Genomic DNA, 25,764 nt, shown 5'->3' with positions numbered 1-25,764 from the left:
CTATCATTTATCTTTTAGTTGTAATCACCAAACTTTAGCTTCTGTGCATTTGGGATCTAAATGAAAGAAATGGAAATTAAATCAGATTCAGATCAGAAAATTCAGTATTTCCCTTTTTACATTTTTTCAGTTTGTTATACACAGGTTTACAGTTGGGGGCCAAAATATCAAAATATCGATATATCGGGATACTAACTTTGGTGATACACTATCGATATCGTGGGCTGCTGTATCGATATCTCGCCATGAGTCATTTGGTTGTTTAACACGCTTTTTTAAAGAAAGGAAACATGTGTACGCAAAACATTTGACATTTTGACTGTTTTGATGATTAAAATGGGTGTATTTCATTTTTAGTTGGCGCAGGTTGGGATTTAACAAAGTTGTTAAAATGTATCTTTAAAAAATTGTGATATACCGTAGAATATATCGAGAGCAATATATTGATTATTTATTCACACATTTATCGCCAAATCCTGATGTTATCGTATTGTGAGCCCTGTATCGTGTATCGAATCGTGAGGGACCCTGTGATTCCCGGCCCTATTTACTGTATGTAATTTTGTATAACAGCCAATCCTAGTAAGTTTCTATATGTATGTAACTATACATTTACAAATGAAGGGATAAAAAATACTAATATAGTAGTAATACAATCTGAATAAAGCTTTTTTCAATACATACAAAATACGCACATATATATTGCTATTGATAAAATATTTTGTATTATATTCTGAGATGTCCAGAAGTAACAGTAAAAGAAATGGAAAGTACCGCCTTGCAGGAGTATTCTGTTACATATCTTTTGGTTTGAGAGGCAGGTCGGCAGTAAGTGTTCACGCATCATTTATTAAAGTACCACTGTAGCTGCGAGACATTTAAACATGGGCGTAACTCTGTGTCAGTGCCTCACATGTGCTGACAGCGCCAGGAAAACGCTCACTTTGTCAACGCACGGCACTGGAGACAGTAGTGGAACTGTGAAGAGAGAAGGAGAGGAGACATGGGATCAGCAGAAACATTGACTGTAGATTCATTACACTGCTACTTCTATGTGTCGGCTCCTCTTCTCCTCTTTGTACGTGAGTGTAGAGGCCAAAGTCTGATTTAATTATTGGTCTGGTAAATCTCTGAGTGAAATTGGACATACAAAGAAACTGAAAAATGTGCATCAGTAACTTATTTGATTAGCCTAATATGTGCAAATACAATCTAGTCTTAATTATAGCTGTTAACAAACACGTAGAAAGCCATTTATCTCTAACAGGGATTACAGTAACCTAATTTAATTGCTTTATTAAAGTTTAGAGCACACAAAGCATATTGACAATTAGACTGCAAAACTGAACACATCAAAACACATTTTTATGAGCATTTCTTTCTTATCGTAAGTTGGATTTTTATTGATTTATGGCGGTTTGAGTGTATTGTTCTGCGTCTGAGGCTCGAGTGCTGAATCATATAATTAAATGAACATCTGCTGCTTGCTACAGTGAAATGTCACAGTGAAATCTGTTCTGCAGTTTTGAAATCAATGGACCTGTTTTTATTATTAGTATACCATTTTATATCATTATTGCAGTTTATAAGTAACAATATATTAAATAGTGATCTGCACATGTCATAGTTTAAGGCGAAACACACACTGAAAATAGAATAAAAAGTATAATAATATATAATTTGACCATGAATTACAACTTTGGTTAAAAAAAAAAAAAAATTGAATATTAATTGGAGTTTATAGTTAAGCTGTAAGAAAACAAAATTGTATTAAGCCCTTTAAAGCTCCCAAAATGCTCACTTGTTGTAACACTGCAAGTGTGACAGTCACAATTTTAACATTTTCATTTCTTTTAGCATTAGTTTAAACCACACTTTTCATGGTTTCAGTGACTCTTACCTTTATTTTTCTCCAAAATCCCAGTGTAGCTGTAGGCCTTTGTTCAGTAATGAAAAAAATACTGGGTCAAGTCCATCATAATCCACCTTTTCCGTTATGGTAAGTGGAAAAATCCCTTTAAGAATCAATGTGTGGGGCCAGCCATCTATGGACACTGCAAAAAGACACACCGTTTTACACTTTATGAATAGATCGCTGCAGAAAAAGTGTTTCCTATTATAACGCGTATTAAGTAAAGGCTTACACAAATCCTCTTCAAAGTGGATTACCAAAAATATCAGTTTCATCCAGACAGGAGCCAGTCTTGAGAATTGCTTGTCCTTATCTAAACATTGGACGTATTATTAATCAAACGCAGAAGTCCGTGAAATATAAATCCAAGTTCTGGCCTTTAGAATGGGCAAAACTCGCTCGTACACTTCAGTTTCCACCGAAGCAGTGAATGGAAGCTGGCACTAAGTCACAGGCAGACTCAATTATAATATCAGATTGGTGTTATTATGGCTGATTATGTGCTTTTGAAGGCCTGACCTGCTCCAGAGTTCACTTCCTCTCTTCTTCCTTGCGCTTTGAAATGGTAGTCGTTTTTTTTTTTGGTGCCTAATGAATTGCCGACTTGTTCGCTGTAGTTCGTTCGCTCTAACACGTTGTCACTCGACACACAGTGGAAATAGTTCCGCAGTGAATGGGATCGGCTGGTCCGTAAATCCATGCGTATTTGCTTAACCTCTGTCATGTTCATTTTAACATTTGATTTAGTGGGATGTGCAAAATCGACATGTTTGGATCAACGTTTATTCCTCCAGGCAAAACCACATGAACTATTTATCCTTTATTATATAGATCAGGGGTGGGCAATTATTTTCCTCCGAGGGCCATATTCAAATCCAGGCAAGTAGCGGAGAGCCGGCCATCATTGGTGTGAAAAAAATATTACTTTTCTGTCAAATATAGGCTATTGAATCTATTATTTAATTCATTTCATGTCATCTTTATTAAGAAGTGTAGACATGTTAGACAGTTCTGGCCTAAGGGGAACATCTTTTTTTATTTTTTATATTACTTGGCATGTTTGGCTGGCCAAAATTATAAAGACAAGCGGGCCGTATGTGGCCCGCGGGCCGTAGTTTTCCCAGGTCTGACATAGACCTAAATGCCACTACATCATACATTTGAACATATTTTTACATTATATGCATATCATAATTTTGATATGCAATTATATGGTCGATTACAGGTGAAGTATAAGACCACATATTAAAGAAACCACTAATAATTGTTGAAAAATTACATATTCCATAAATAATAGAGATGGATTGATATATTGGTTGGTCGATATATTGAGCGTATCGCCAGGCTAACCAGCTGCCTAAAGAATATGCATAACAGTGTTTTTTAGTTAGTTGGCTTGTTCTTAATTGTATAAAATGCTCCATACAACAGCATCGATAACCTAAATTACATTTCTTGCATGTTGTGTACATGCAAAAGTTTTATAATTCGTGCTCAGTTTATCAGGCCTTTGAGTGGGAGGATGGATGAAAACCAAAGTAGAAGTGGCTGTCGGATTTACAACGACTTTGTGTCTAAAAGTGTGTGAGAAAACAAGTCAAAAACCAGAAGCAAAGTCTCAAGAGAAACTCAATCACTATTCTTCAGAACGCTGCGTCGATTTAGCCCTGAGCAAGGACATCTGGCTGCTTAATTTCTTTTCAGTACATTTTAGTTGGCGTTTTTCCATAGATGTAGCATGTAGTTTGTTGGTTTTACACTTGAATTGGTGCCGTGCAACATTTATTCCCAGCTTCGGTGATGGAGTGGACTTGGTTCAGTGCAGAGGGATGTGATAGTTATTAGTCTTCACATTGTGCTAAATGCATTTAAGGCTCAAGGGTGCAAGATGTTAAAGTTGTTATGACACTTCAAGAAATATCAATGGTGCTTATTCCATTGCTTAAAACTAAACCCAAAATCTATGTTCCTGGTATAACATTATGATATGATATGGTGACATTTATTATACATTGTATATACATAGATACATATACATATTTTTGCAGTTTTCAAATATACAAAACAGAACATAAAACACAACGAACAGAAAGAAAAAAAATATTTAAAAAAAGAACAAAAAAGACAGATATTTATTACACATTTTGAAAATCTATTATATTTAAAAATGTAAAATAGACACATTTATGTTTGTCAAGAAACTACACTAATGGTTTTATCACTGATTTGAAGTTTTATTCATTTTATTGACCATATTGGGGGTTATTTCTGGTCTGTGGGGGTCAGTTTCAAAAGCAATCCAAGAGAGGAACAGTTATAAACTAGAAAAAGTGAATAACATGAGGTGCAATCTAACAAGCCAGTGTTCTGCAGGCTGAAAATAGCAGAAAACCTTTTCTTATAGAAAGTAGAACAGCAACTAACAATTATTCTGATAATCATCTAATCAGGTAATTATTTTCTCAGAGTCATTAATTAGTTGTCAGGTTGTAAAAGGTCCTGACATTTTTGCTCAGTTAGATCCTGACATCGAATACACTTATTTTGATGTATTTATTGCTTTTCCCGAGTCACAAAACCTCTTCTCTCTGTACATAGCATCTATTGGAGTCTGTGTATAGTCCAGTCAACAATTATTCAACTACTAATTCATTAATTGACAATTAGTTGTAATAAATAAACTTTAAACGTTAAACGTTTTGTTTCAGCCCTATTGGAAAGAACTTTTGTTTCTGATCAAATGCCTAAAGAAACACCCTGTCTTGAACACATGAAGCCAATATATTATTATCTTATGCAAACAAACATCATCTTAGCATGGCTACTTCCTTTCATCACCCAGAATCTACACTACCCACATGTTGCCCACTGCAGTGTTTAGACAGATGCGTCTGAGTATTTAAAGTGGCTGTAGATACGCAGCTGTGTGTGGACAGCTCCAGACCAGCACGGGTCGTCTTATTTAAGTCAGCCTTCAGAACTTTTCCCAGACACAAGTTTTGCAGTAGTTGCTTAGTACCGCTTTTGTTTTTTCCTTACGCAGCCAGGGCCGGCCCAGCCTATAAGCGAACTAAGCAGCCGCGTAGGGCCCCGAGGCGTTAGTAGGGCCCCCAATCTGGCAACCCGTCTTATGCGAAGTGCAAGCGCAGCGTGCGCCACTAGTGTAGTAGCGCTGCTGGCGCGGCAGCGCACACAGCGGTAACATATAACACACAAACCGCATTTATTTGTAATGACAATCTGGCAACCAAGACACCAAACCTGCGCTGATTGGGCAACTTCATTGTGCGCGAGGAGCTCGAGAGCAAAACATAAACACTACACAACGTGGTCCTCATGTCCAGAGGAATATATCTCCTGGTGCCGAAAAACGAAAGAAGAAGCTTCTTGACGATGTAAAGAAACTGCAAACTCAACAACACTCTCCAGGTATTGAACTTCTCTTACAAAGAGACGGTTAATGCTGCTGTTTGAAACAACACGAGTCTGTCACGTTAGTTTGCTCAGGCTGGAGGCGACGAGAGATCTGCCCCGCGCACAATAATATGTCTGAATGAAAGATAATAAGCTTAATATTTTACACCAGCCCGGTGGTGTGAGCTGCAGGTGAGGCCGGTGAGGGGCGTATATGGCCCGGGTCACTAAGAGGCGGAGATCCGGTCCAGACGAGCGCCGTCTCGTCCAGAACCTCTGATGTGAGACTTTGGAGTGAACAGTGTGCGGCCCCTGTCCCGGGCCCCAGCCTCAGTCAGAGATGAGCGGTTTGAGTTTGCGTCCCTCTCTCTCACATCACCATGTGTGAGATCAATCGTGACTCGTGATGTCTGTTTTACTTTGACTTCTTAAAGTGCAATGAGAGGAACGTAAAGGTCCAGTGTGTGGTGTTCTGATCAGAACAAACATTTATATTGTAATTAACTTTTAATAGAGCAATAAAACATTTAAATTTATTTAAAAAGCATCATTAGACTATTTGTTATAAATTATAATAAATTGATAGTGAAAAATAACCAGACATATTATAATTACGTCTGTTATAGAATAATACTATATATTTTCATACAAAAGTGGCAAAGTTGCAGAAACGCAGTCTCTTCACTATAGCGAGGTTTGGACCTTCACTTCACGTTCTGTTCATTCTCTGGGAATAACATGTTTGCTCTGTTTTATCAGTGTTAATTGTTAATCAAGCAATGCTTATGCTATTTTTTTTTATTTAATATAACTTGTTTTGTGACTTTGGCAAGAAGGAACAGTTGGGAGCTGTAAAAGATAAATTAGTAAGGATAACTATTACTTTTACATTTTCAGTTAAAATGAATCAATTTGACCATAATTATTTTTCATAGCCAATATTGTATTGAGTAATTAAGTACCATAATGTATTAATAACTGGCTTTAGTCATTTTCTCCTGGTACAGTTTCATCACATCATCATTTTATAGCATTACAACCTCAACATTTTACTCTTACTTTAGCCGGCTGGACCACATTAAAATGCACCAGAAGACCCAAAAAGGTCTGAAAATCTCTGGGGGAGGGCCCCCAGGCTAATGTGGCTGTCGACCCTTAACGCCCCCAAATACGCCCAAAAACATATCTGGGACGTGTGTAATTTGTACAGGGAGTAGAGGTGATGTCAGCGGAATACCAAGTTGCATTGTGGGATTTAAGTTATCAATATTTGAGCTTGTGAGGTGCTGAGAATAAACTAACCGGCAAACAGATGCCCTGGAGTTTTGGTGCTTTGTTTGCGTTGAAGAAAGTTCCCATATGTGAATTGTTTACTGACAATGGCAATAAAACTGATTCTGATGACGTGGTGAGGGGCCCCCAAAAATGTTTTCGCTTAGGGCCCCCTGAAGGCTTGGGCCGGCCCTGTACGCAGCTAATTCCACGACCCCCACAAAGCCCCATATCGCACTGCTGTTTCTGTGTATGAAAATACATTTACTTGAACATTAAAGTCATACTGATGGTAGCCATGGTGTTGATCATATCAGAAAGTACACACCGTTAAGGTTGCGATAATTAAGCGACTAATTGTGACGAGTCAACTATAAGAAATAATCGTTGTTGTTTTTAGAATATTCACTCAAAAACATATATAAAATGACCCTTTATAACAAAGACAGTGGCATTAATTATTATTATTAAAATATTAAATTAAACATAATAAAAATAAACCATTTCAAATATAGAAAGATACTGAAATAGATAATGTATTATATTGATGATATATATAATTATGTATTATGTATCATAATGTAAAAGTGTCACTGTGTAATAGATATAATCTTTGACTATTGGACTACTAAAATAGTTGTTAGTTGCAGCCCTACACTTGTTTGTATGTTTGTTTAAGTTTCTCATTTAATAATAGACAGTCACATAAATATGAATACCTAATCTAGTTTTAGTGTTCACCTTTATAGCTGTAGTAAGTAATTGACCAAAGTACTGCAGTAGACTAATGTTATTACTTCTTTGTGAGCTTGCTCACATTTTTACTAGTACTTACTATTCCCTGGACCTCTATTCACCATTGCAGAGCAGCTGTGTTCCCCTATATCCTCTTGTGCGTATTTGAAAATAGGGGTCTGGCTGTTCTGCCATGTGTTTCCTGCGTCGCCCAGTACAGAGCTACTTTCGCCTCTTGGATCTAATCTCATTTGTGGTGATGTTTTTTCTTGGACCCACAACAGTCACCGCTGTCAAAAGAGGCGTGGTTATGGCCCAAATGAAGCAACACGTTCAGTTCAGTTGACCTTATTTGTACGTGTTCAAATCAAATCAAATCAAATCAAATCAATTTATTTTTGTAAGGCCCAAAATCACAACAACAGTTGCCTCTGCCACAGGGAGAAATGAATCAACAATGTCTGTGGTGGCGATGGAGTCAGACAATGTCTGTGGTGGCGAGGGACGATGTCCCAGGGTCCTCTGTCCTTAGACTCTCCTTCTCGGCCAGGAAAAACTACAAAAAAAACCTCTTTGGGAAAAAAGCGTAGAAACCTGGAGGAGTTCCAGTGAAGGAGAGATCCGACTCTCACAGACGGACAGACGGACACGAGGAGACTGGAGCTGGACCCACTCTTCAGGCAGATGAGGGACCGACTGAGGCGAGCTGGACCCACTCTTCAGGCAGATGAGGGACCGACTGAGGCGAACTGGACCCACTCTTCAGGCAGATGAGGGACCGACTGAGGCGAGCTGGACCCACTCTTCAGGCAGATGAGGGACCGACTGAGGCGAACTGGACCCACTCTTCAGGCAGATGAGGGACCGACTGAGGCGAGCTGGACCCACTCTTCAGGCAGATGAGGGACCGACTGAGGCGAACTGGACCCACTCTTCAGGCAGATGAGGGACCGACTGAGGCGAGCTGGACCCACTCTTCAGGCAGATGAGGGACCGACTGAGGCGAGCTGGACCCACTCTTCAGGCAGATGAGGGACCGACTGAGGCGAGCTGGACCCACTCTTCAGGCAGATGAGGGACCGACTGAGGCGAACTGGACCCACTCTTCAGGCAGATGAGGGACCGACTGAGGCGAGCTGGACCCACTCTTCAGGCAGATGAGGGACCGACTGAGGCGAACTGGACCCACTCTTCAGGCAGATGAGGGACCGACTGAGGCGAGCTGGACCCACTCTTCAGGCAGATGAGGGACCGACTGAGGCGAACTGGACCCACTCTTCAGGCAGATGAGGGACCGACTGAGGCGAGCTGGACCCACTCTTCAGGCAGATGAGGGACCGACTGAGGCGAGCTGGACCCACTCTTCAGGCAGATGAGGGACCGACTGAGGCGAGCTGGACCCACTCTTCAGGCAGATGAGGGACCGACTGAGGCGAACTGGACCCACTCTTCAGGCAGATGAGGGACCGACTGAGGCGAGCTGGACCCACTCTTCAGGCAGATGAGGGACCGACTGAGGCGAACTGGACCCACTCTTCAGGCAGATGAGGGACCGACTGAGGCGAACTGGACCCACTCTTCAGGCAAATGAGGGACCGTCGGAGGCGAGCTGGACCCACTCTTCAGGCAGATGAGGGACCGTCGGGGGCGAGCTGGACCCACTCCTCAGGCAGATGAGGGACCGTCCACACAGGGCAGGGACCACTTCACCAGGGGAGGGGCATCTGGGTCCACAGGTCCTCAGGAGTGAGAGAAAGAAAAGAAGGCGGTGAACAGTTTGCAAGTGGAATCAAAAAATAAATATTGTTTGATAGCATAAGTAGTCAGAAGAAGAAGAGGATAGTGCTCAAGCTGTCATACTTCCCCCAGCATAGTTACTCCTAGGGCAGCGTAGCTAAAGCTGTGGGTTTATGTTTCTGTTCCTAACTAGTCTGACCATAAGCGATTTCGAAGAGGAACGTTTTAAGCCTGGACTTAAATGAAGAGACTGTGGTAGCATATTTAACATGGGTCGGGAGCTGATTCCATAACACTGTGTGTTATGGAATCAGCATGTGTTGGTAGATTTGTTTTGCAGCAATTTTCAGCTTAGGCCTCAGTACAATAGTGACAAAGACATGACATGACAAACACATAATCAGACTGTCAAAACATTTGTGTAAAGTTTAGTAAATTAAAATCAAGCGTAGTCAGAGAAAAATGAGTTTGCTGTCTGATTTTTATACTTGTTTAATACAATTTGCAGTATATGCGTAATAGTTTAGATTTACCAAGATATATACACATGTATGTATTTGGATTCTTAGGCGAAACATGAGGAAAACCATATAATAACACAGGGAGGACAAGTAAACTGCCAGGAATCGAAACCATTACTTTTGTGCTAAGACTGTGTGTCATTGTGTACCCTGCCTAGACCTTTGCTGAACTATGTAAACCATTAATTCAAGCTAAATTTGAACACTAACACAACCCCCTCTTCTCTCTTTTAGAAATGTGTTACGACCAACAACGAAGACGCCGTTTTCATTCGAGAGTTTACCCTGATTCGCCGGGACCACCTCCCTGAAGAGCCCCTCCACGACAGCAGCCAAAAGCCAGATGACTCGGTAAGTCAAAAACCCACTGCATTTACTACATACTTGTAATAGCACCGCCTTTCAGCTTCATCGACAGGTCATTTGAGCTGTTAGAAATCCAAATTTTCCACTGCATATTGCACATTATAAGTGATAAAGAATGGAAGTTACACAATTAAAAATGTTTAATTAGGATTTGTTCATGACCTAATAATTGTTATCAGGATTTGTTTAAAATTTGTAGTCTTTTTTGCAGACCAGAGTTTGTTTGCTTTTTGTATCCGACAGTTTCTTCTTCAGAGTTGTCACGGGATGTTGTCTTAACTTCACTTAACTATAAACCGGGAGGAGGGGGCCTTTTTACTCTCGCACACCTGGGATACTGTAGATGGCGTTGCTGTCCTGCCTCTACCACCAAAACCTGTACAAATCAGCTGACAAGACCCGTCACAGCAACATCACGTGACACTCTGAAGAAGACTGAGCGTGAGCAGTTAAAAATCTTCAGTGAATAAGAAAAAAAAGTCTTAAAAAATAAAAATAAAAAATATAAAAATGTCCTTGATTACTCATCTCTATTTTAGGGTGTTTTATATATTTTCTTTGTAATTTTTTTATTATTTTTTATTTATTTTTATAATTTTTTATTATTTTTATTATTTTCATTTTCAGTCACCACCTCCCAATCAATCTTGAATGTAAGTATTTTTCAACCTGAGGATTCAAAGTCAGTCCTGGCTCATTTCGAGAGGACTGTGTTTCCACTGATCAACTGTATTATTATTATGATTATTTTGTATCTTTCTTGCAGTTTCATATTCTCACATTCAGAACTGCTAAATCACCACCTACACATATCTCAGGCTTTGTCTTTGCTTAATGTGATAAAATGTGAATATATGACAAACTGCATTTGTTTGTGAAGGTATCATAAAGATGGGCCAAAGAGTGTTGCCCCAGGGGGGGAGTTGCACCCCCCCTTGCAGGCTTGATCTCTACGGAAAAATACCAAGTGCCTTGATGTGAGGCTGACCAATGAGAAATGTGACCCGCCTATTCCAGAATATCTAATAAAACCAACCAGCATGGGAAAAAACAGGGTGAGACGCAGGAGGATCACGTAAGCTGCTTACCACAGCTTGCGTGATCAGTCCCCGCGTTTTCTCCCAAGCATGCCACACAAATGTCTGACATTTCTGTGTCGTTTCATTTTCTAAGTTGAATTGTGTTCTCTATGTGTTAAGGAATAGCATCTAGTGTAATGTCTCATCCCAAGGACATGTTTGTCTCATTTCTTGACACTGAATCGAGTCGCCTTTAACCTCTCCAAATATCAAACATCCTTTGAACAGCGGCCCGTCGTAGTCCTTTTGAAACAACAGCCACCAGCCCTGTTCAAAGCGGGCTCGCAAAGGCTTTTGGGAACAGCGTCTTGTGCCGTGCAGCCTACGGCGTCTAGTTTTAAGGAGGCCGGGAGGTCACCTTGCTGCACACATTCCCCGTCGGGTTTTGCGTTAATATTCTTGTTCGCTTTGAAAATGTGTTTTTGGTCTAACTCTGCGTTTAACTAGTTTTTATGGCTGTAACATGGAGCGTAGCCGAATGGAAAAGCCATTTGAAGCTCTCATTAGATGTGAGGAATTGAAAAACGCTGCTACAAGCTTAGAGCACCGCAGTCCGAAAACCACAATTTTTACAACATTTGGATTTTGTCGTGTAATAGGCAACGCCGTGATTTACGACAGCTCAACCTCAAGAAACTTTTTGAATATGCATCAGCTGCTTCAGGGTGAAATCCAACCCAAAGATCACAGAAAAGGTATTTACACTGCGTGCACTCCCACTTGCTGTAAGCGTGCCATCCCTGCCTCAGCTAAACGGGAATAAATGTGGCTCTTTTTGCAAGTTTGTGCTCTTAACACGCAGGTGCAAGTGAAGCCTGCGCCGTGGTGCTGAGAGGAGCCGCTCAACAACTGTGAGGTTCACTCAACTCGTCACTCCATTTTTGTACTTAAATGATTTGGAGTGAATTACTTTCAACAGATAAATTACAGAGGAGTACTAATTGGTAGAGTAGCCGTCAGTAGACATTTAAGGTGTGACGTTTCAGAGCTTTTAACCTTCTCTTCTCATTCACCCACTCCAAGCTGTATTTAGAGTGATTCATGCAAGTTTGAGTCATCTTTAATTTTCTGCATTAAGGCCCTTGCTCCCACTATTGCCCACAGCCACTGCTTTATATCACACATTTCTCAGCTTTATACTAATTGTTTTCTTAATCGCTGATACACAATGGATTCAGTGGTGTTACGTAGCTATTTTAGTACAATTGAGAGAGATGAAAAATGTGTGTGCTCGTCACCGTGAACCGTCAGGATGGTCCGGGAGCGTGACACTTTGTTGTGATGAAGTTTACTGTAAGTGGAAGGGTTAAAGTTCAATGCTACAGTTTTAAACTGGAAGTCTGTGGACGAGCTTCTTATATTATGCTGTTTTAGATTAATGTTGCAATTTAAAATGTCCAAAATATGAATAAATGATCCAAGTGTGTCATAGATTATAAATATATAGCAGACAAAAGTTAATATCTACTCTTTAACATATTATTTACTCTACTGCAGTGCACCCGGAATATAGTATTCACAGCGCTTCGCTTTTTCCACATTTTGTTATGCCTTATTCCAAAAAGGATTGTGTTTATTATTTGCCTCAAAAACAATACCCAATAATGACAACTTGATAGAAGGTATTTAGAATTATTAGCAATTGTATTTAGAATGAACAAAACAAAAAACGAACATTAGCATTCACAGTGTTTGCCATGACATCGAGCTCAAGTATTTCCACTGATTGGAGTCCACTTGTGGTAAATTCAGTCGAACTCTTTAGCTTGAACAGCCAGCGTCATGTCTGGAGGAAACCAGGCCCCGCCCATCACCTGGTCAGTCCCATCACTACAGGGAAGCATGGAGGAGGCAGCATCAGGCTGTGGGATGTTTATCAGGAACTGTTGGGATCAACAGAAAGATGAATGCAGCAGTTACAGAGACTTCCTTGATGAAAACCTGCTCCAGAGCGCTCTGGACCTCAGACTGAGGAGAGACAACGAGCCTAAGCAGGAGAACAAAGGAGTGGCTACAGGACGACTCTGTGAATGTCCTTGAGTGTGTCCTTGAGAAGCCCAAACTTAACCCATTAATTAGAGATCTTAAAATGGCATTGAACCAACGCTCACCATCAAACCTGTTAGAGATTGACAGGTTCTGCCAAGAAGAATGATAGAAACTGCCCAATAATAGTTTTCAGTTTGTAGCATTATATTCAAGAGATTTGAGGCTGTGATAAGTGGCAAAGATGCGTCAACAAAGTATTGAGCAAAGGCTGTGAATACTTATGTACAAGTGCTTTTTTTGTGGGTTTTATTAAATACATTTGCAAAGAATTAAAACGACCTTCTTTCACATTGTCATTATGGGGTATTTTTTGAGGCAAATAATGAATTGAATTTATTTTGGAAAAAGGCTGTAACAAAATTTGGAAAAAGTGACACACTTTGAATAATTTTCAGATGCACTGTACACTAATACAAAATAACATTAGTCACCTTACCAAGAAATTATGACTTGATTGTTATACACTACAGATGATAGGTACATTTAATTACAATTTAAGCACATTTTATATAAGCTTGTAACTCTACTCTACTATTTCTAACACAATATTGGTCAGTGTTCACCCTAATTATCAAAATACTAACTTAAAACAATGAATAAACGTTACAAGATAGACTCCAGAAAATATTCATAGTGTGCCAAAGTTGTGAAAATGAAACAAGCATGTAGCTATTTATGTACAGTATTCCTTCATTTGGATTGCATCATTGTTCAGAACTCACTTGTTGTTGGCAAAATCCAGACTGAATCTGTAGCTGCCGATCCCGTCAGTCATTCAGAGCTCCTTTGTCTACACAATAACGACATGACAACATTACAGCTCCACTCAAAAAGGTTCCCAGGAGCTGCTGGTGTGACTCCGCCCTCAAACCCTGTTCTATGTTGGGCTTGGTTCAATATTAAGCTTGATTCTGGGCAAACACAAACTCAGCTTAATTAGCAAGAGATCCAGGAGGTGTAACTCCGAAGTGCACATTCTCCTGTTACTCCGTGGGCAGGAGTTTTGACCTTCCCAGCACCCTTACCCAATATTCCCCCAAATTAATTATTTTCTATGATGGCAAGTGTTTTTCCTGGCAGCCAATTACCATCTGTGACTCTGGAACAATGCTATTCTGAGTGTCTCCTTTTTAATATTTCTTATATGAGAGCAGAAGGGACGACCGTGAGTATTAAACCATGAGTGAAACTATTGTTATGGGGAAATAATCTTACACAGTAGCAAACATACTTTAGTGAGAAGAAAAAGTACTGAGTTTACTTCTAAATATAGTTAGTGTTCAATACTTGTGCTACTGCTGTACTAATACTTTTAGCAGATACTGCAATGTTTACTACAACTACCGCGGCAACTACAATCACAACAACCTCTGACTGCAATATTCTGTTATGGCCTTTCCTACTACTACTACTACTACTACTACTACTACTACTACTACTACTACTACTACTACTACTACTACTACTACTACTACTACTACTACTACTACTACTACTACTACTACTACTACTGCTACTACTGCTGCTACTACTGCTACTGCTGCTACTGCTGCTACTGCTAATGCTCTGAAAGTACAATTACTGTGTGAGTTTGTGGGTGAGGTCTGTGGATGAGGAGAAAGTGTTTCGCATTGTGACTGAGAGACAATAAACAGAAGCTCCTCATAAATCTGCCAGACAATATTCACGCTCATGGCCCTTGAATGAAATTTCTATCACATTCGTTCCATCTGCTCCTCTCATACGTCTCTCTCCTACTCTTTCTGTCACATTGTCTTTTTCTTTCGGAGCCCATTATGTACTTTAATATATTATTCTGTTGTATAAAAACACTGTTCCCTGTTATCTTCATTGAGGTATTGAGATCAAACCTTTTCCTTAGTATCAATATCGATTTTGAAATGTTAGTATCAACATCATATCAACATATCAAAAGTATTGTAACAACACTTCTATGGACCCCTAGTTAGAAGCATATACATTAGCTATTTATATGATATTTTTAACATCGATAAACAGGAAACTGCTGATGCTAGGTGGAAATAAGGACGTCCATCACAAGATAACGTCAGCGTTTGGTGATAAATTATGATTTGATGTTTGAATCTGTTTTTTGTCATCTTGTTCTCTCTTGTCAGTCATCTCACGTTAAAGCGTTCCGGGGCCAAAAGCGAGACGGACCCCTTTGGAATCCAGACCTCGCACTCACCTAAAACGTACATTTCACTTTGACAGCGAGAGGACCTTATGACCTCCTTGGTGGTTATTTCAACTTTTAGAAGCTAAAGATGAAGAAAAAACAAGAGCAAAAACATGGTATAAGACTAGAAAGTAGATATTAATAGAATGGAACATGGCCAGCTTCTGTCTAGACGGCAAATATGATCTGGTTGTCAACAGCCGACTTTAAAACGGGTAGTGAAAGGTGATCGCCATGTTCTTGTGTTGTAGTGTGACCACAGGAACACAGTTATATAAGACAGAGTTCAGAGTTAAAGATACACCATGTAACTTTTCGGGTGTAGGATCCACCACCTGCTTTTGCTTTGCCATTGACCTTAGCGACCTGTGACGACTAACTTCAATTATTGTCTTTAAAATTGCAGGTAATCAAATCTGTGAAAGTCATTTGTGCGAATTTTGAGCGTAAATCAATCAACGCACAATTTTAATATGAAATTCTAGATTATACATTTGTTTGGACATGTCAAATAAATAGGTCCCTGACATGTGGCCCCCGCGTCACCCCCGTATAACCATGGGAAGTGTCTTTGACTGACTCCTGTGTGCACTGTGAGCTGTAATTGTTATTTCAGATACACGCTGTATGTTTTTATGACATACTTCCTTTAATACTCACTTCCTAGATTTGGATTTCACATAATATATATAATGAAATACTCTGCAAAGCCTTATATTCTAATGATGGTTAAAAATGTGTATTCATTTTCGATTGTTTCATACATTTCGGCAACAATTTTGCACTCATGACATTGTGATGCTTTTTCCATTTAAACTATTTTTGTTGCAACTCCAAAATGAACTAACAGATGTCACTCAAACTAACACTTTTTTCTTTCTTTCATTTTTTAAATATACAGCACTGAACATAAAAACAGAGCATGAACAGAAGATAAAAAACTATAATAAAGGCACAAATAGTCCAAAGTAAAGGTGCCATTTGGTCCACAATCTGTCAAATATATCAATTTCTAAATTACAGTCTGAATGCTATTTTTCTTCCATCTTACATATGTCAATTATAATGTCTTTTTCCCTGCCACCAAAAGTAGGTTCCAAAGGTAACAAGTCACAGTGTCCATAGCAATTTTGAGTCCAAAATACATAGTTCTGAAGTAGAATGAAGTAGTTTTTTGACAGTAAAATCAAGGGGTTAACAAGACATTTACAAGTTACAAATAAGGAGTTATTACAACCAAGATATTAAACAGTAACGCTGACCACTATAATCCTCTGATTGACATTTGTATTAAGCCCGATAAACCAGAACTGTCAAGAACAGTCATCTCTAAATTAAATAATAAATAAAATCAAGTTTGCCCAACCAGTCCACATGTGCTTTGTGGATCTGGAGAGGGCTTTCGACCGTGTCCCTCGGGGTGTCCTTTGGGGGGTGCTCCGGGAGTACGGGGTCCGGGGCCCTTTGCTCAGGGCCGTCCGGTCCCTGTATGACCGGAGCAGGAGCTGTGTTCGCATTGCCGGCAGTAAGTCAGACCTGTTCCCAGTGCATGTTGGACTCCGCCAGGGCTGCCCTTTGTCACCGGTTCTGTTCATAATTTTTATGGACAGAATTTCTAGGCGTAGTCAGGGGTCGGAGGGTGTGGTCAGGGGTCAGAGGGTGTCCGGTTTGGGGACCACAGGATCTCATCTCTGCTGTTTGCAGACGATGTTGTCCTGATGGCTCCATCAAAGCCGGACCTGCAACATGCACTGGGACGGTTTGCAGCCGAGTGTGAAGCGGCTGGGATGAGAATCAGCACCTCCAAATCCGAGGCCATGGTTCTCGACCGGAAAAAGGTGGCTTGCCCTCTTCAGGTGGGTGGGGTGTCCTTGCCCCAAGTGGAGGAGTTCAAGTATCTCGGGGTCTTGTTCACGAGTGAGGGAAGGATGGAGCGTGAGATCGACAGGCGGATCGGTGCAGCGGCTGCAGTGATGCAGTCGCTGCATCGGACCGTTGTGGTAAAGAGGGAGCTGAGCCGAAAGGCAAAGCTCTCTATTTACCGGTCGGTCTACGTTCCTGCCCTCACCTATGGTCATGAGCTTTGGGTAATGACCGAAAGAACAAGATCGCGGATACAAGCGGTCGAAATGAGTTTCCTCCGCCGTGTGGCTGGGCGCTCCCTTAGAGATAAGGTGAGGAGCTCGGCCACACGGGGGGAGCTCGGAGTAGAGCCGCTGCTCCTCCACGTCGAGAGGAGCCAGCTGAGGTGGCTCGGGCATCTGTTCCGGATGCCTCCTGGGCGCCTCCCTCGGGAGGTGTTTCAGGCATGTCCCACCGGGAAGAGGCCCCGGGGAAGACCCAGGACACGCTGGAGAGACTATGTCTCTCGGCTGGCCTGGGAACGCCTCGGGATCCCCCCGGAGGAGTTAGAGGAAGTGTCTGGAGAGAAAGAGGTCTGGGAGTCCCTGCTCAGACTGCTGCCCCCGCGACCCGGCCCCGGATAAAGCGCCAGAAGATGGATGGATGGATAAAATCACACCTGAATTAAATGTTTTAATTGTAAGGACGTGACGTGTGGCCTGGCTAACGGTTTCAGATACTCCCTAGCAAACCAACAGAAACAGGACTATAATGCACCTTCATTACACTATTCAGACTGTAAGAAACACAGTAAAAACGTCTGTGATAAACATAGATATTGTGGCTGTCTACAATTAAAAGCAATAAAAGCAATAGTGCATGAGTCAAAATTTAAGTGAATCAGAATCAGGACTGACTCATATCAACACTGGTATGACGATGACGCAGTGACAACAGGGACAAAAGCTGCTTATTCCTCACAAACGGAAACACAAACGGTCCTCGGCTTTTAAACTCATTGTGCCTCTTTGTCATTAACGTCCCTTTAACCTTCCCATGTCAGAGGATGCCCTGAGTGCGCCTCTGACTAACGTGTTGTGTAATCTCCTCTGAATGACCAGGATATTATGGGTTGGGGCAGCCTAAGTGTTCACTAAAGTCAGTCATTAGAGTCCAGCGCTCTTAAAATACACTGTCGAGCACTGTCCCGCGGCCTGTCTGCACTTGTCCCATCATCGACCATTTAAAATATCTGCCTTGATTTAAACCGTAGCTTCTCTTTCATCTTTCTACGTCTCATTTAACATGCCACATTCAGCCCCTGTAATGTTTTTGCGCGCTCCATTGCATTGCAGACTGGATTTTTTTCCTCTGTTTTACAAGCTTTAGGGCAGGTGTGTTGAACTATCGAAGGTTTCACACTTCAAAAATAGTACGAGCGAAAAGCTGGCGTCCACATTTGAAAAACAAGAAAATGCAATCTGAATAAAACAACTCTGGGGCATTTTAAATAGGAGTTTTATCTGCAGATTATTGACAAAATGAGTGCGAGGGCGAGGCTGTGCGGGGAGAGGTGGTGGTGTGAGGGAAGTAGATAGTTTGAGCTGGTCAGATGGAATTTTAGTGAGAGACGAGAGTTTTCCGTGCACTGAGAGGAGGAGGGGCCGCCTGCTCGTCCTCTCCTGCAGTTCTCATCCCTCTCCACAAAGTTTACCGCAGTGTTTCTGTCAGTCACTGCAGAGACCTCGCTGTATTTACTACACAAGTACACTACACAAGTACACAAGTCCTGCAAGTGTGTGTATTCAGCCGCAGCACAGCGTCCAAATTCATCAAGCTCCAGTCGCGGCGCAGGGTCGAGTGCATTGGCCTTCTGGCTGCATTCATACTTGTCCTGGTCTAGTTCCTGGTCTAGTTCCTGGTCTTGTTCCTGGTCTTGTTCCTGGTCTAGTTCTTGGTCTAGTTCCTGGTCTAGTTCCTGGTCTAGTTCTTGGTCTAGTTCCTGGTCTAGTTCTTGGTCTAGTTCCTTGTCTAGTTCCTGGTCTAGTTCCTGGTCTAGTTCCTGGTCTTGTTCCTGGTCTAGTTCCTGGTCTAGTTCCTGGTCTAGTTCTTGGTCTAGTTCCTGGTCTAGTTCTTGGTCTAGTTCCTTGTCTAGTTCCTGGTCTAATTCCTGGTCTAGTTCCTGGTCTAGTTCCTGGTCTAGTTCCTGGTCTAGTTCTTGGTCTAGTTCCTGGTCTAATTCCTGGTCTAGTTCCTGGTCTAGTTCCTGGTCTAATTCCTGGTCTAGTTCCTGGTCTAGTTCCTGGTCTAGTTCCTGGTCTAGTTCTTGGTCTAATGGTCTAGTTCCTAGTCTAGTCCCTGGTCTATAGTTCCTGGTCTAGTCCCACTATTGTCCTAACTTTGATGTGGTGTATGTGATTAAAACTACAATAGATATGAAGTATATTTGGGTAAAAGAACAATCATTCATTCATTCATTCATCACATTTGTTGTGTTTTTCCCTGATCAGATGTATAAACTCATAACATAGCAGGCTCTTGCTTCTGGGTGAGTAGGTTCCATGACGACGGGGCCTTTGGCAGCGTGTCAGGGTTCAGAGTAATTGGGGTGAGAGAGGAGAGGGGCCCCGGGGCAAGTGTCAGTGGCATGTGGAGAACATAAACACTACAGTTGGCACAAGTGTTTGCATGTCAGGCCAGGTGCAAGTCCCACACAATCAACCATTTCATTCGTCTACATTATAAACGAGGGTGGTATGCTAATGAGTATGTTTAGAATTAGAATATGTTGTTGTTTTTAGGCAATTATTTCCTGATTTTTGAGAACAAATCAATCAAATCAATAATCTTAATCTTAATCTAAGTGCGGCGGATCCGTAAAACCAAGTAATAAAATAACTGAGGCCTCATTGTGAGAACGAAGTGATGATCTATCTTCTGATAAAGTTTCCAATCAACTGCGACCACCCGCATTTGATAATCAGCAATGCATCTCATGACTTTCGAGTTCAATAATTGTGTTGTTCATATTCTGCAGCTGCGTAATGAGTGATCATCTGTTTTGAATTCGAGCAAGTTGATATCAGTTCATGAAAGACACATGCACTTGCACTTACAGAGGTGAAACAACACTGTATTTATTTATTGCGCTGTTGTATTTCATTGATAATCTTGCTCGCTATTATTATGTGACTTTTTTATTACTTTTCAGTCGATTGCTTGCGTATGTCTGCTTGAATAGTAAGTATGCTCTTGAGAAGAAAATCAATTCTATATAAATACGCATCATGTTGTCAAATTGCTATAATAATCTGTGGACGCTAGAAATTGAATCCTATTTTTTATGAAGGAATTTGAATAGAGTGTACTTTAAAGGCGGTATGGACGATTTTTCGGCGATTTGAGAACGCAGGCGGAAGTGCGCATGCGCACTCCCCCGTGTGGACTGATACAACAAACACGTGCGTTTGTTTATTAGCGCAACGGAGCGCATCACATCGCTCGTCTCCCGTAGATTTCTGTCCACATCTGCGTCAGCTCGAACTGTCTTTCTCTGTCTTCATTTTGCCCGTACACTGAGGGAACTATATTATGATAGATCCATGCGCTTAGGCACGCGGAAATATGGGGACGAGCCTGACGCGGCTGCAGGTGAGCGATAGGTGCGTTTTATGATTAATACGTGACAGGACAAATGATTTATCCACGCCACGAGGAAATATGATAAAAAATTTGCTGAAAAAAATCGTCCATACCACCTTTAAGTAGTTGTAGAGTAGAATAAAAGTTGTGAAACATTAATTTAGCCTGTTTGAGTGATGTGAGTGATGTAAATGGGGTGTTTTGTTGCAGTGACTATGTAAACGGAGTAAATAGACAATGCAAAGTTGTATCGCCAAATGCCTTTTTCAATACACATTTTTGTTGTTGCTATTTTATACTGCAAAGTAGCTCGGATAGACTTTCTCTTTCGAAGACTGTGGGTCTTTACTTTGCCCGTATTCACTCCTCTTCCTTGTACTCGCTGTAAGAAACTGCTGAGTGTTGCGTGGTGAAAACAGTTGCTAATCCACGTGGCTCTGCCCTCCACATCTCCCCCTCTCTCTCCGCTCTGTTCATCCCGGCGAACATGTGTCCCGAGTAAATCCTTGGCCTCAGTCGGGAACCGCCAGTATCTCCGCTCTCTTCATGTGGGTGCTCTGCGGGCGCGCTGTGGGTGCTGAAGCGACGCGGCTGAGGTAACGCCACCAGGGACAGCTCTCGCCACGGCGGCCACATTAAACTACAGGCCGCATTAGAGTCAGACGACTGCTACGTGCACTTTTTCGCCGGGTTTCGCTCAACGCCGCGGCCCTGTTTGTGTTTTCATGCTGACTCGCACTCGCTGTTTAATGCTCATGTGTTTGTGATTTTTGTACAAGGTTATGGCAGCCCGCAGAAGCATCTATTTCACTGGAGAACGGCTCAAAGCGCTTTTCAACATCGTCTGCTGTTCTTTGCCTGGGTGAAATCTATTTGTGAAATGTTCGGCAGTTTTAAGTCGTTTAAAGTAAGTTAAATTGAAAGTGAAAGCGTTGGAGTGACTTTGGTAATTGTTCCGGCTTTAAAACGCGTGGTGTGTTGTCGGTAGTCACCATTTGCAGCTCCAGGAGCATTAACATGTGACTGGAATATTAACTGATAAACTTATATAAGAATCCCATAAGTATGAGAACATGTTTGTAGAGTACTGAACTACAGGTACAAGAGTTTTCTGTAAAAAAAGGTGGTTATTTGCATTCATTTCGATGTGTGTGCCATATGTAATGTGCAGACTTGGACAAAGTAACATTTTGATTTGGCCCAGTGACAATTTATTTTTATATTGTTATGTAGCGCTCTCACAGATCTACTTTTCTCTATTCCCTCTTCGTGTTCAACTGTTGTCATGGTTTCAGGTGACAGGTGAGTAGCTTTAAAACCTCCTAATAAACACATACTTGACTTTTATACTTAATTTTATAACACTGTTCCCTCATCAAAATTGTGTTTACTTCATTCATCCTGTTTATGAGGTCCTCTCCGCTCTCAGCCTCAGAAAACACTCAGTTTCAAATGTCCCATGTTTGTGACATCATAGGTAGAGCGCCGAGATCTTTAGTGCTGTTGTTAAGTCCGTAAATCATCGTCACAGTCGTTCTGAGCATTTCTGCCATCAAATCGCGTTCAATACAGCCGCGTGCTCACAGTAACATGTCGGAGCAACGCTGTTATTTATCTTTAAATGTAATTCCCTCAGCAGCCAGTAAATGGAGCTCCAGCACATTACTAATAAGAAGTAATTTGTTCAGTTCTAAAACATAATATGCCAAAGCAGAGGTAATCAAGGGCATATCAATACAAACAATGCAGAATATGTGTCCTTTAAGCCAATTTTACACTAAACGATAATCACTTAAAACGCTGAATGGATCAAAAATAGTTGTGCGTTTTTGATTCACTGCTATCCATCTGTTTATGATTTCTGTGCATTGCTTTTACACTCCACTGAACTGTATAATAGACGCTCTCGTCAACATCTCCTCTCACTTCTGTTCACACCTTCCTCCTCCTTTGGCTCGAGAAGGCACGTTTTTCTCCAGATGATTGATGGCTATTTGTCCCTAATGCACGTGTTTGCGTTCTGCGTTCACAAACATTCACAACGTGTTGACGCCAAAAGGTTTCATCCAGGAATGCACTCTGTCTTTTGGCTTGCCGTTCGCTAATTGCCGCCAAGTGTGTAGCTTATTTTTGTAACCCTTTTATTCATCGTGGTCTTGTGTTTGCGGCACGTGGGCGAGATCACTTAAGGCCCCTTTTACCATAAATGTACTTCTATTATGGTTGAATAAGAGGGCAATAAAAGCCAAAAGATTTGTTACTGGGTCCGAAAATATGCATCTTGAAGCCAAGCAACAATGTCTTACAAGATCTTGTTCTTGTTTTTAGGGTAATCTCCCACTTATGTTATTTGATTTACTGTAAGAGCCACTTAAAACTGAGCTGTGTCAAGGACGAGATGTTTTTCTCAAATAAATAGTTTTTAGGGAGCAGTATTTAACGTAAACGACTTGTGAATATTTCCAATCCCCGCTCCTGTGTTTGTTGCTATGCAGATTGGGGCCAATACGCAGTAATTATTTGGTGTTGAGAGACGTCCGCCACCCGCGCGCCGCTCGCTCAGGCCACCGCCGATGGCCAAGTAACACCCCGGAGCTGAAAGTACAGGAGTCTTTGATGTAGCGGGTAATGGTGCCGTGTGCAAACTGCAAAACCGTGTCAAACCCAAGAAATGTGCAGTTTTCCCAGAGGAGATTCTGACAGTCCGAGGAACGTTTCAGAAAAGTAACATCTTGATTTAAAGCTGGGCAACTTTTAATGAGTAAATGTTGTAATTCCGCCAAAGAGTATGTTGTAAAAGCTGCACTCTGTTACAAAATGAGACTGCTGCGTGCTGTCTGCAGGTCATTTTTTTCTTTTCTGCTTGTTAACCCAGACGTAACACACTTTCACTTTGCTGTCTGAAACGAGCTGTTCAAGTCGTGCCTGAAAATAAATGCATGTGGATATTAACGATGTGTTTGTTAAATACATACAGTACTTCCTTTTTCTACTGTGTAAAAATCAGGTACTACTACTACTACTAGTACTTTACTCCTACTAAATACCACTGAACATGGTACCTTTTCCCTAAAATGAATACATCTTTTAAAAACTGAATTTAAAACATTGAAAGAAGTCTTAAAACATGATCAATCTCTATTTAAAAATGATGAAAGATACACTACATTTTGAGCTTTGTTTTAAAATACGGCGCATTGACTGTAATTCTCCCAAGACGCTTTTGTCCGTAAACTTTTTAAATGGATGTTTAGCAGGGCATGACACATGGAGCTTGTCAGTCTTTAAGCTGCTTTCCCTGGACACACTGGAAGTCTCCACGGGCCTGTGCTTAACTCTTTGCTTGAGTGCCTCTTGAAAGAAGGTAATGGTGATCCCACGTATGAGAAAGCCCATAGGTTTTGTATTGTACCTACAGCGGGGCCAAGAAGGCTCCGTCCTGCTCCAGTCTGCTCCGCTGAGCCATGAGAGAGAACGCAATCTGTCCACAAACCGCAAAATTGAAAAATTATTTTGGCACCTGTCCATGCTCTGAGGTGAAATGCAACTCATGAAGAAGTACAGTTCTTTCTTAACGTGAGAAGTGGAGCGTTTGAGTCTAAATTAGCATAATTGGGGGAGTTCCTGGTTTGGAACTGTGGATTTATTTTAGTCCATGTTATTTTTCACGATTGTACACAGCAGTTTATCACCACTGTTCTTAGTAGTAGTTTAAGCTTGCCACTGTAAATACATTATTCAACTTAACAAGTGCAAACAAGTACGCTTGCACAATAATTCATAACTATTGAGTGAAACAATCATTTTCCAGCTCAGTACTCATTTTGTGAGCCTTTTCTTAGCCCTTGTGGGGAACAATTTGTTGTTATTATTATTAAGTACAATATGATTTGAGCTGTGCAGAGTCCATGAGTCTGTGATCATAGTAGTATATATATAATATCTTTTCTATGGCAATATATCGGTTACGATTTTGGGACAGCAATAATGCATTCAGCGTTTACTAAATCTGACATCCTACTGGAAATGTCATATTTAGTGATATAAAAGACATAGGCTGTCAATATAATTTATTTTTTGTGTGTTTTTCTTAAGTAATAGAGTAATAAAGTTAATATTTGTGGTCAGACGGACTTGCCCTGCTTCACGGATGTGCCTGAGGTATTATGCCTTTTGCCTTTTAGAATATATTGAACAAAGGGCTCTGTTTCCTTCTCTCTTCAATCCTCTTCTTATCCCGTTCATAAAGTCCTTGCAGATGTATGTTTTGAATTTGGGCTCATATGTTACACACAGTAAAAACAGTCAACATAGCGCCAAACCCATTACGATTTAAGTCTACTTATTTTCATTATCTTTAGTCTTTGTTGTTGTACGTTTACGGCCTTGTTCTTTTCAAAGTAAATGGTCAGGATGACACACGGCCTTAGGAGGACTTTCATTATGGTGCAACTTACATGCAACGTTACCCATTTTACACTGTCAAATGCTGACTTAGAAAAACACTTTTGTAGATTTATTGCAGACTGATCTATTTTGAAGAAAGAAAGAAAGATGAAAAGACTGCGAACATGACTTGGGCTCGATGCCAGCGTGTTAGTTGACTAAAGACGTTTCAGAAACTTCTCACACTGTCCCCTACATACGCTCTCCTATCTACGTCTCTATCCCCAGTGTCTGCTAAGATTTATGATGTTCATTTGTGTCTCTATAGAACTCTTGCAGAGTATCTGTGCTAACAATGTCAGGCTATCAATCATGTGCGCGTGGTATAGGCTATTGATATTGTAAAGAAAACACCAGTAGCTTCTTTAATTTTTCAAAACATCAGAAAACCAGTTATTTATATGTGTGAACACCTGAGCATTTACTCCAAGTGTTCATTACTTACAGTCTGGTAGATTGTGTAGGATACGTGTGGCTAAACTGGATGGAAAATATGCTTTCTTTTCGCTTGATACTATACTTAACCCTAACTCTTATTACATAATGTGT

The 25,764-nt window shown here is 41.0% G+C and overlaps 2 protein-coding genes across 4 annotated transcripts in view; both read left to right on the top strand.

The window, feature by feature from the left end:
* LOC140372174 (leucine-rich repeat LGI family member 2-like) overlaps window positions 1-25,764 on the top strand; it is a 481,342-nt gene that overhangs the window by 136,116 nt on the left and 319,462 nt on the right. The gene's annotated exons all lie outside the window — the stretch shown is intronic.
* The window catches only part of LOC140372022 (ADAMTS-like protein 1), a 111,165-nt gene that overhangs the window by 35,894 nt on the left and 49,507 nt on the right, over window positions 1-25,764 (top strand). For all 3 annotated transcript variants that reach the window (XM_072459275.1, XM_072459274.1, XM_072459277.1), the window contains exon 2: window positions 9,826-9,942. In XM_072459275.1, the coding sequence (XP_072315376.1) occupies window positions 9,826-9,942 (117 nt within the window). The remainder of the gene's footprint in view (window positions 1-9,825; window positions 9,943-25,764) is intronic.

This window comes from Eucyclogobius newberryi, unplaced genomic scaffold (genome assembly GCF_026437365.1).
Source record: "Eucyclogobius newberryi isolate DKJ021-1_F unplaced genomic scaffold, fEucNew1.0.hap1 SCAF_22, whole genome shotgun sequence".
NCBI classification, from domain to species: Eukaryota; Metazoa; Chordata; class Actinopteri; order Gobiiformes; family Gobiidae; genus Eucyclogobius; species Eucyclogobius newberryi.
This window is presented reverse-complemented; position numbering and strand designations above follow the sequence as displayed.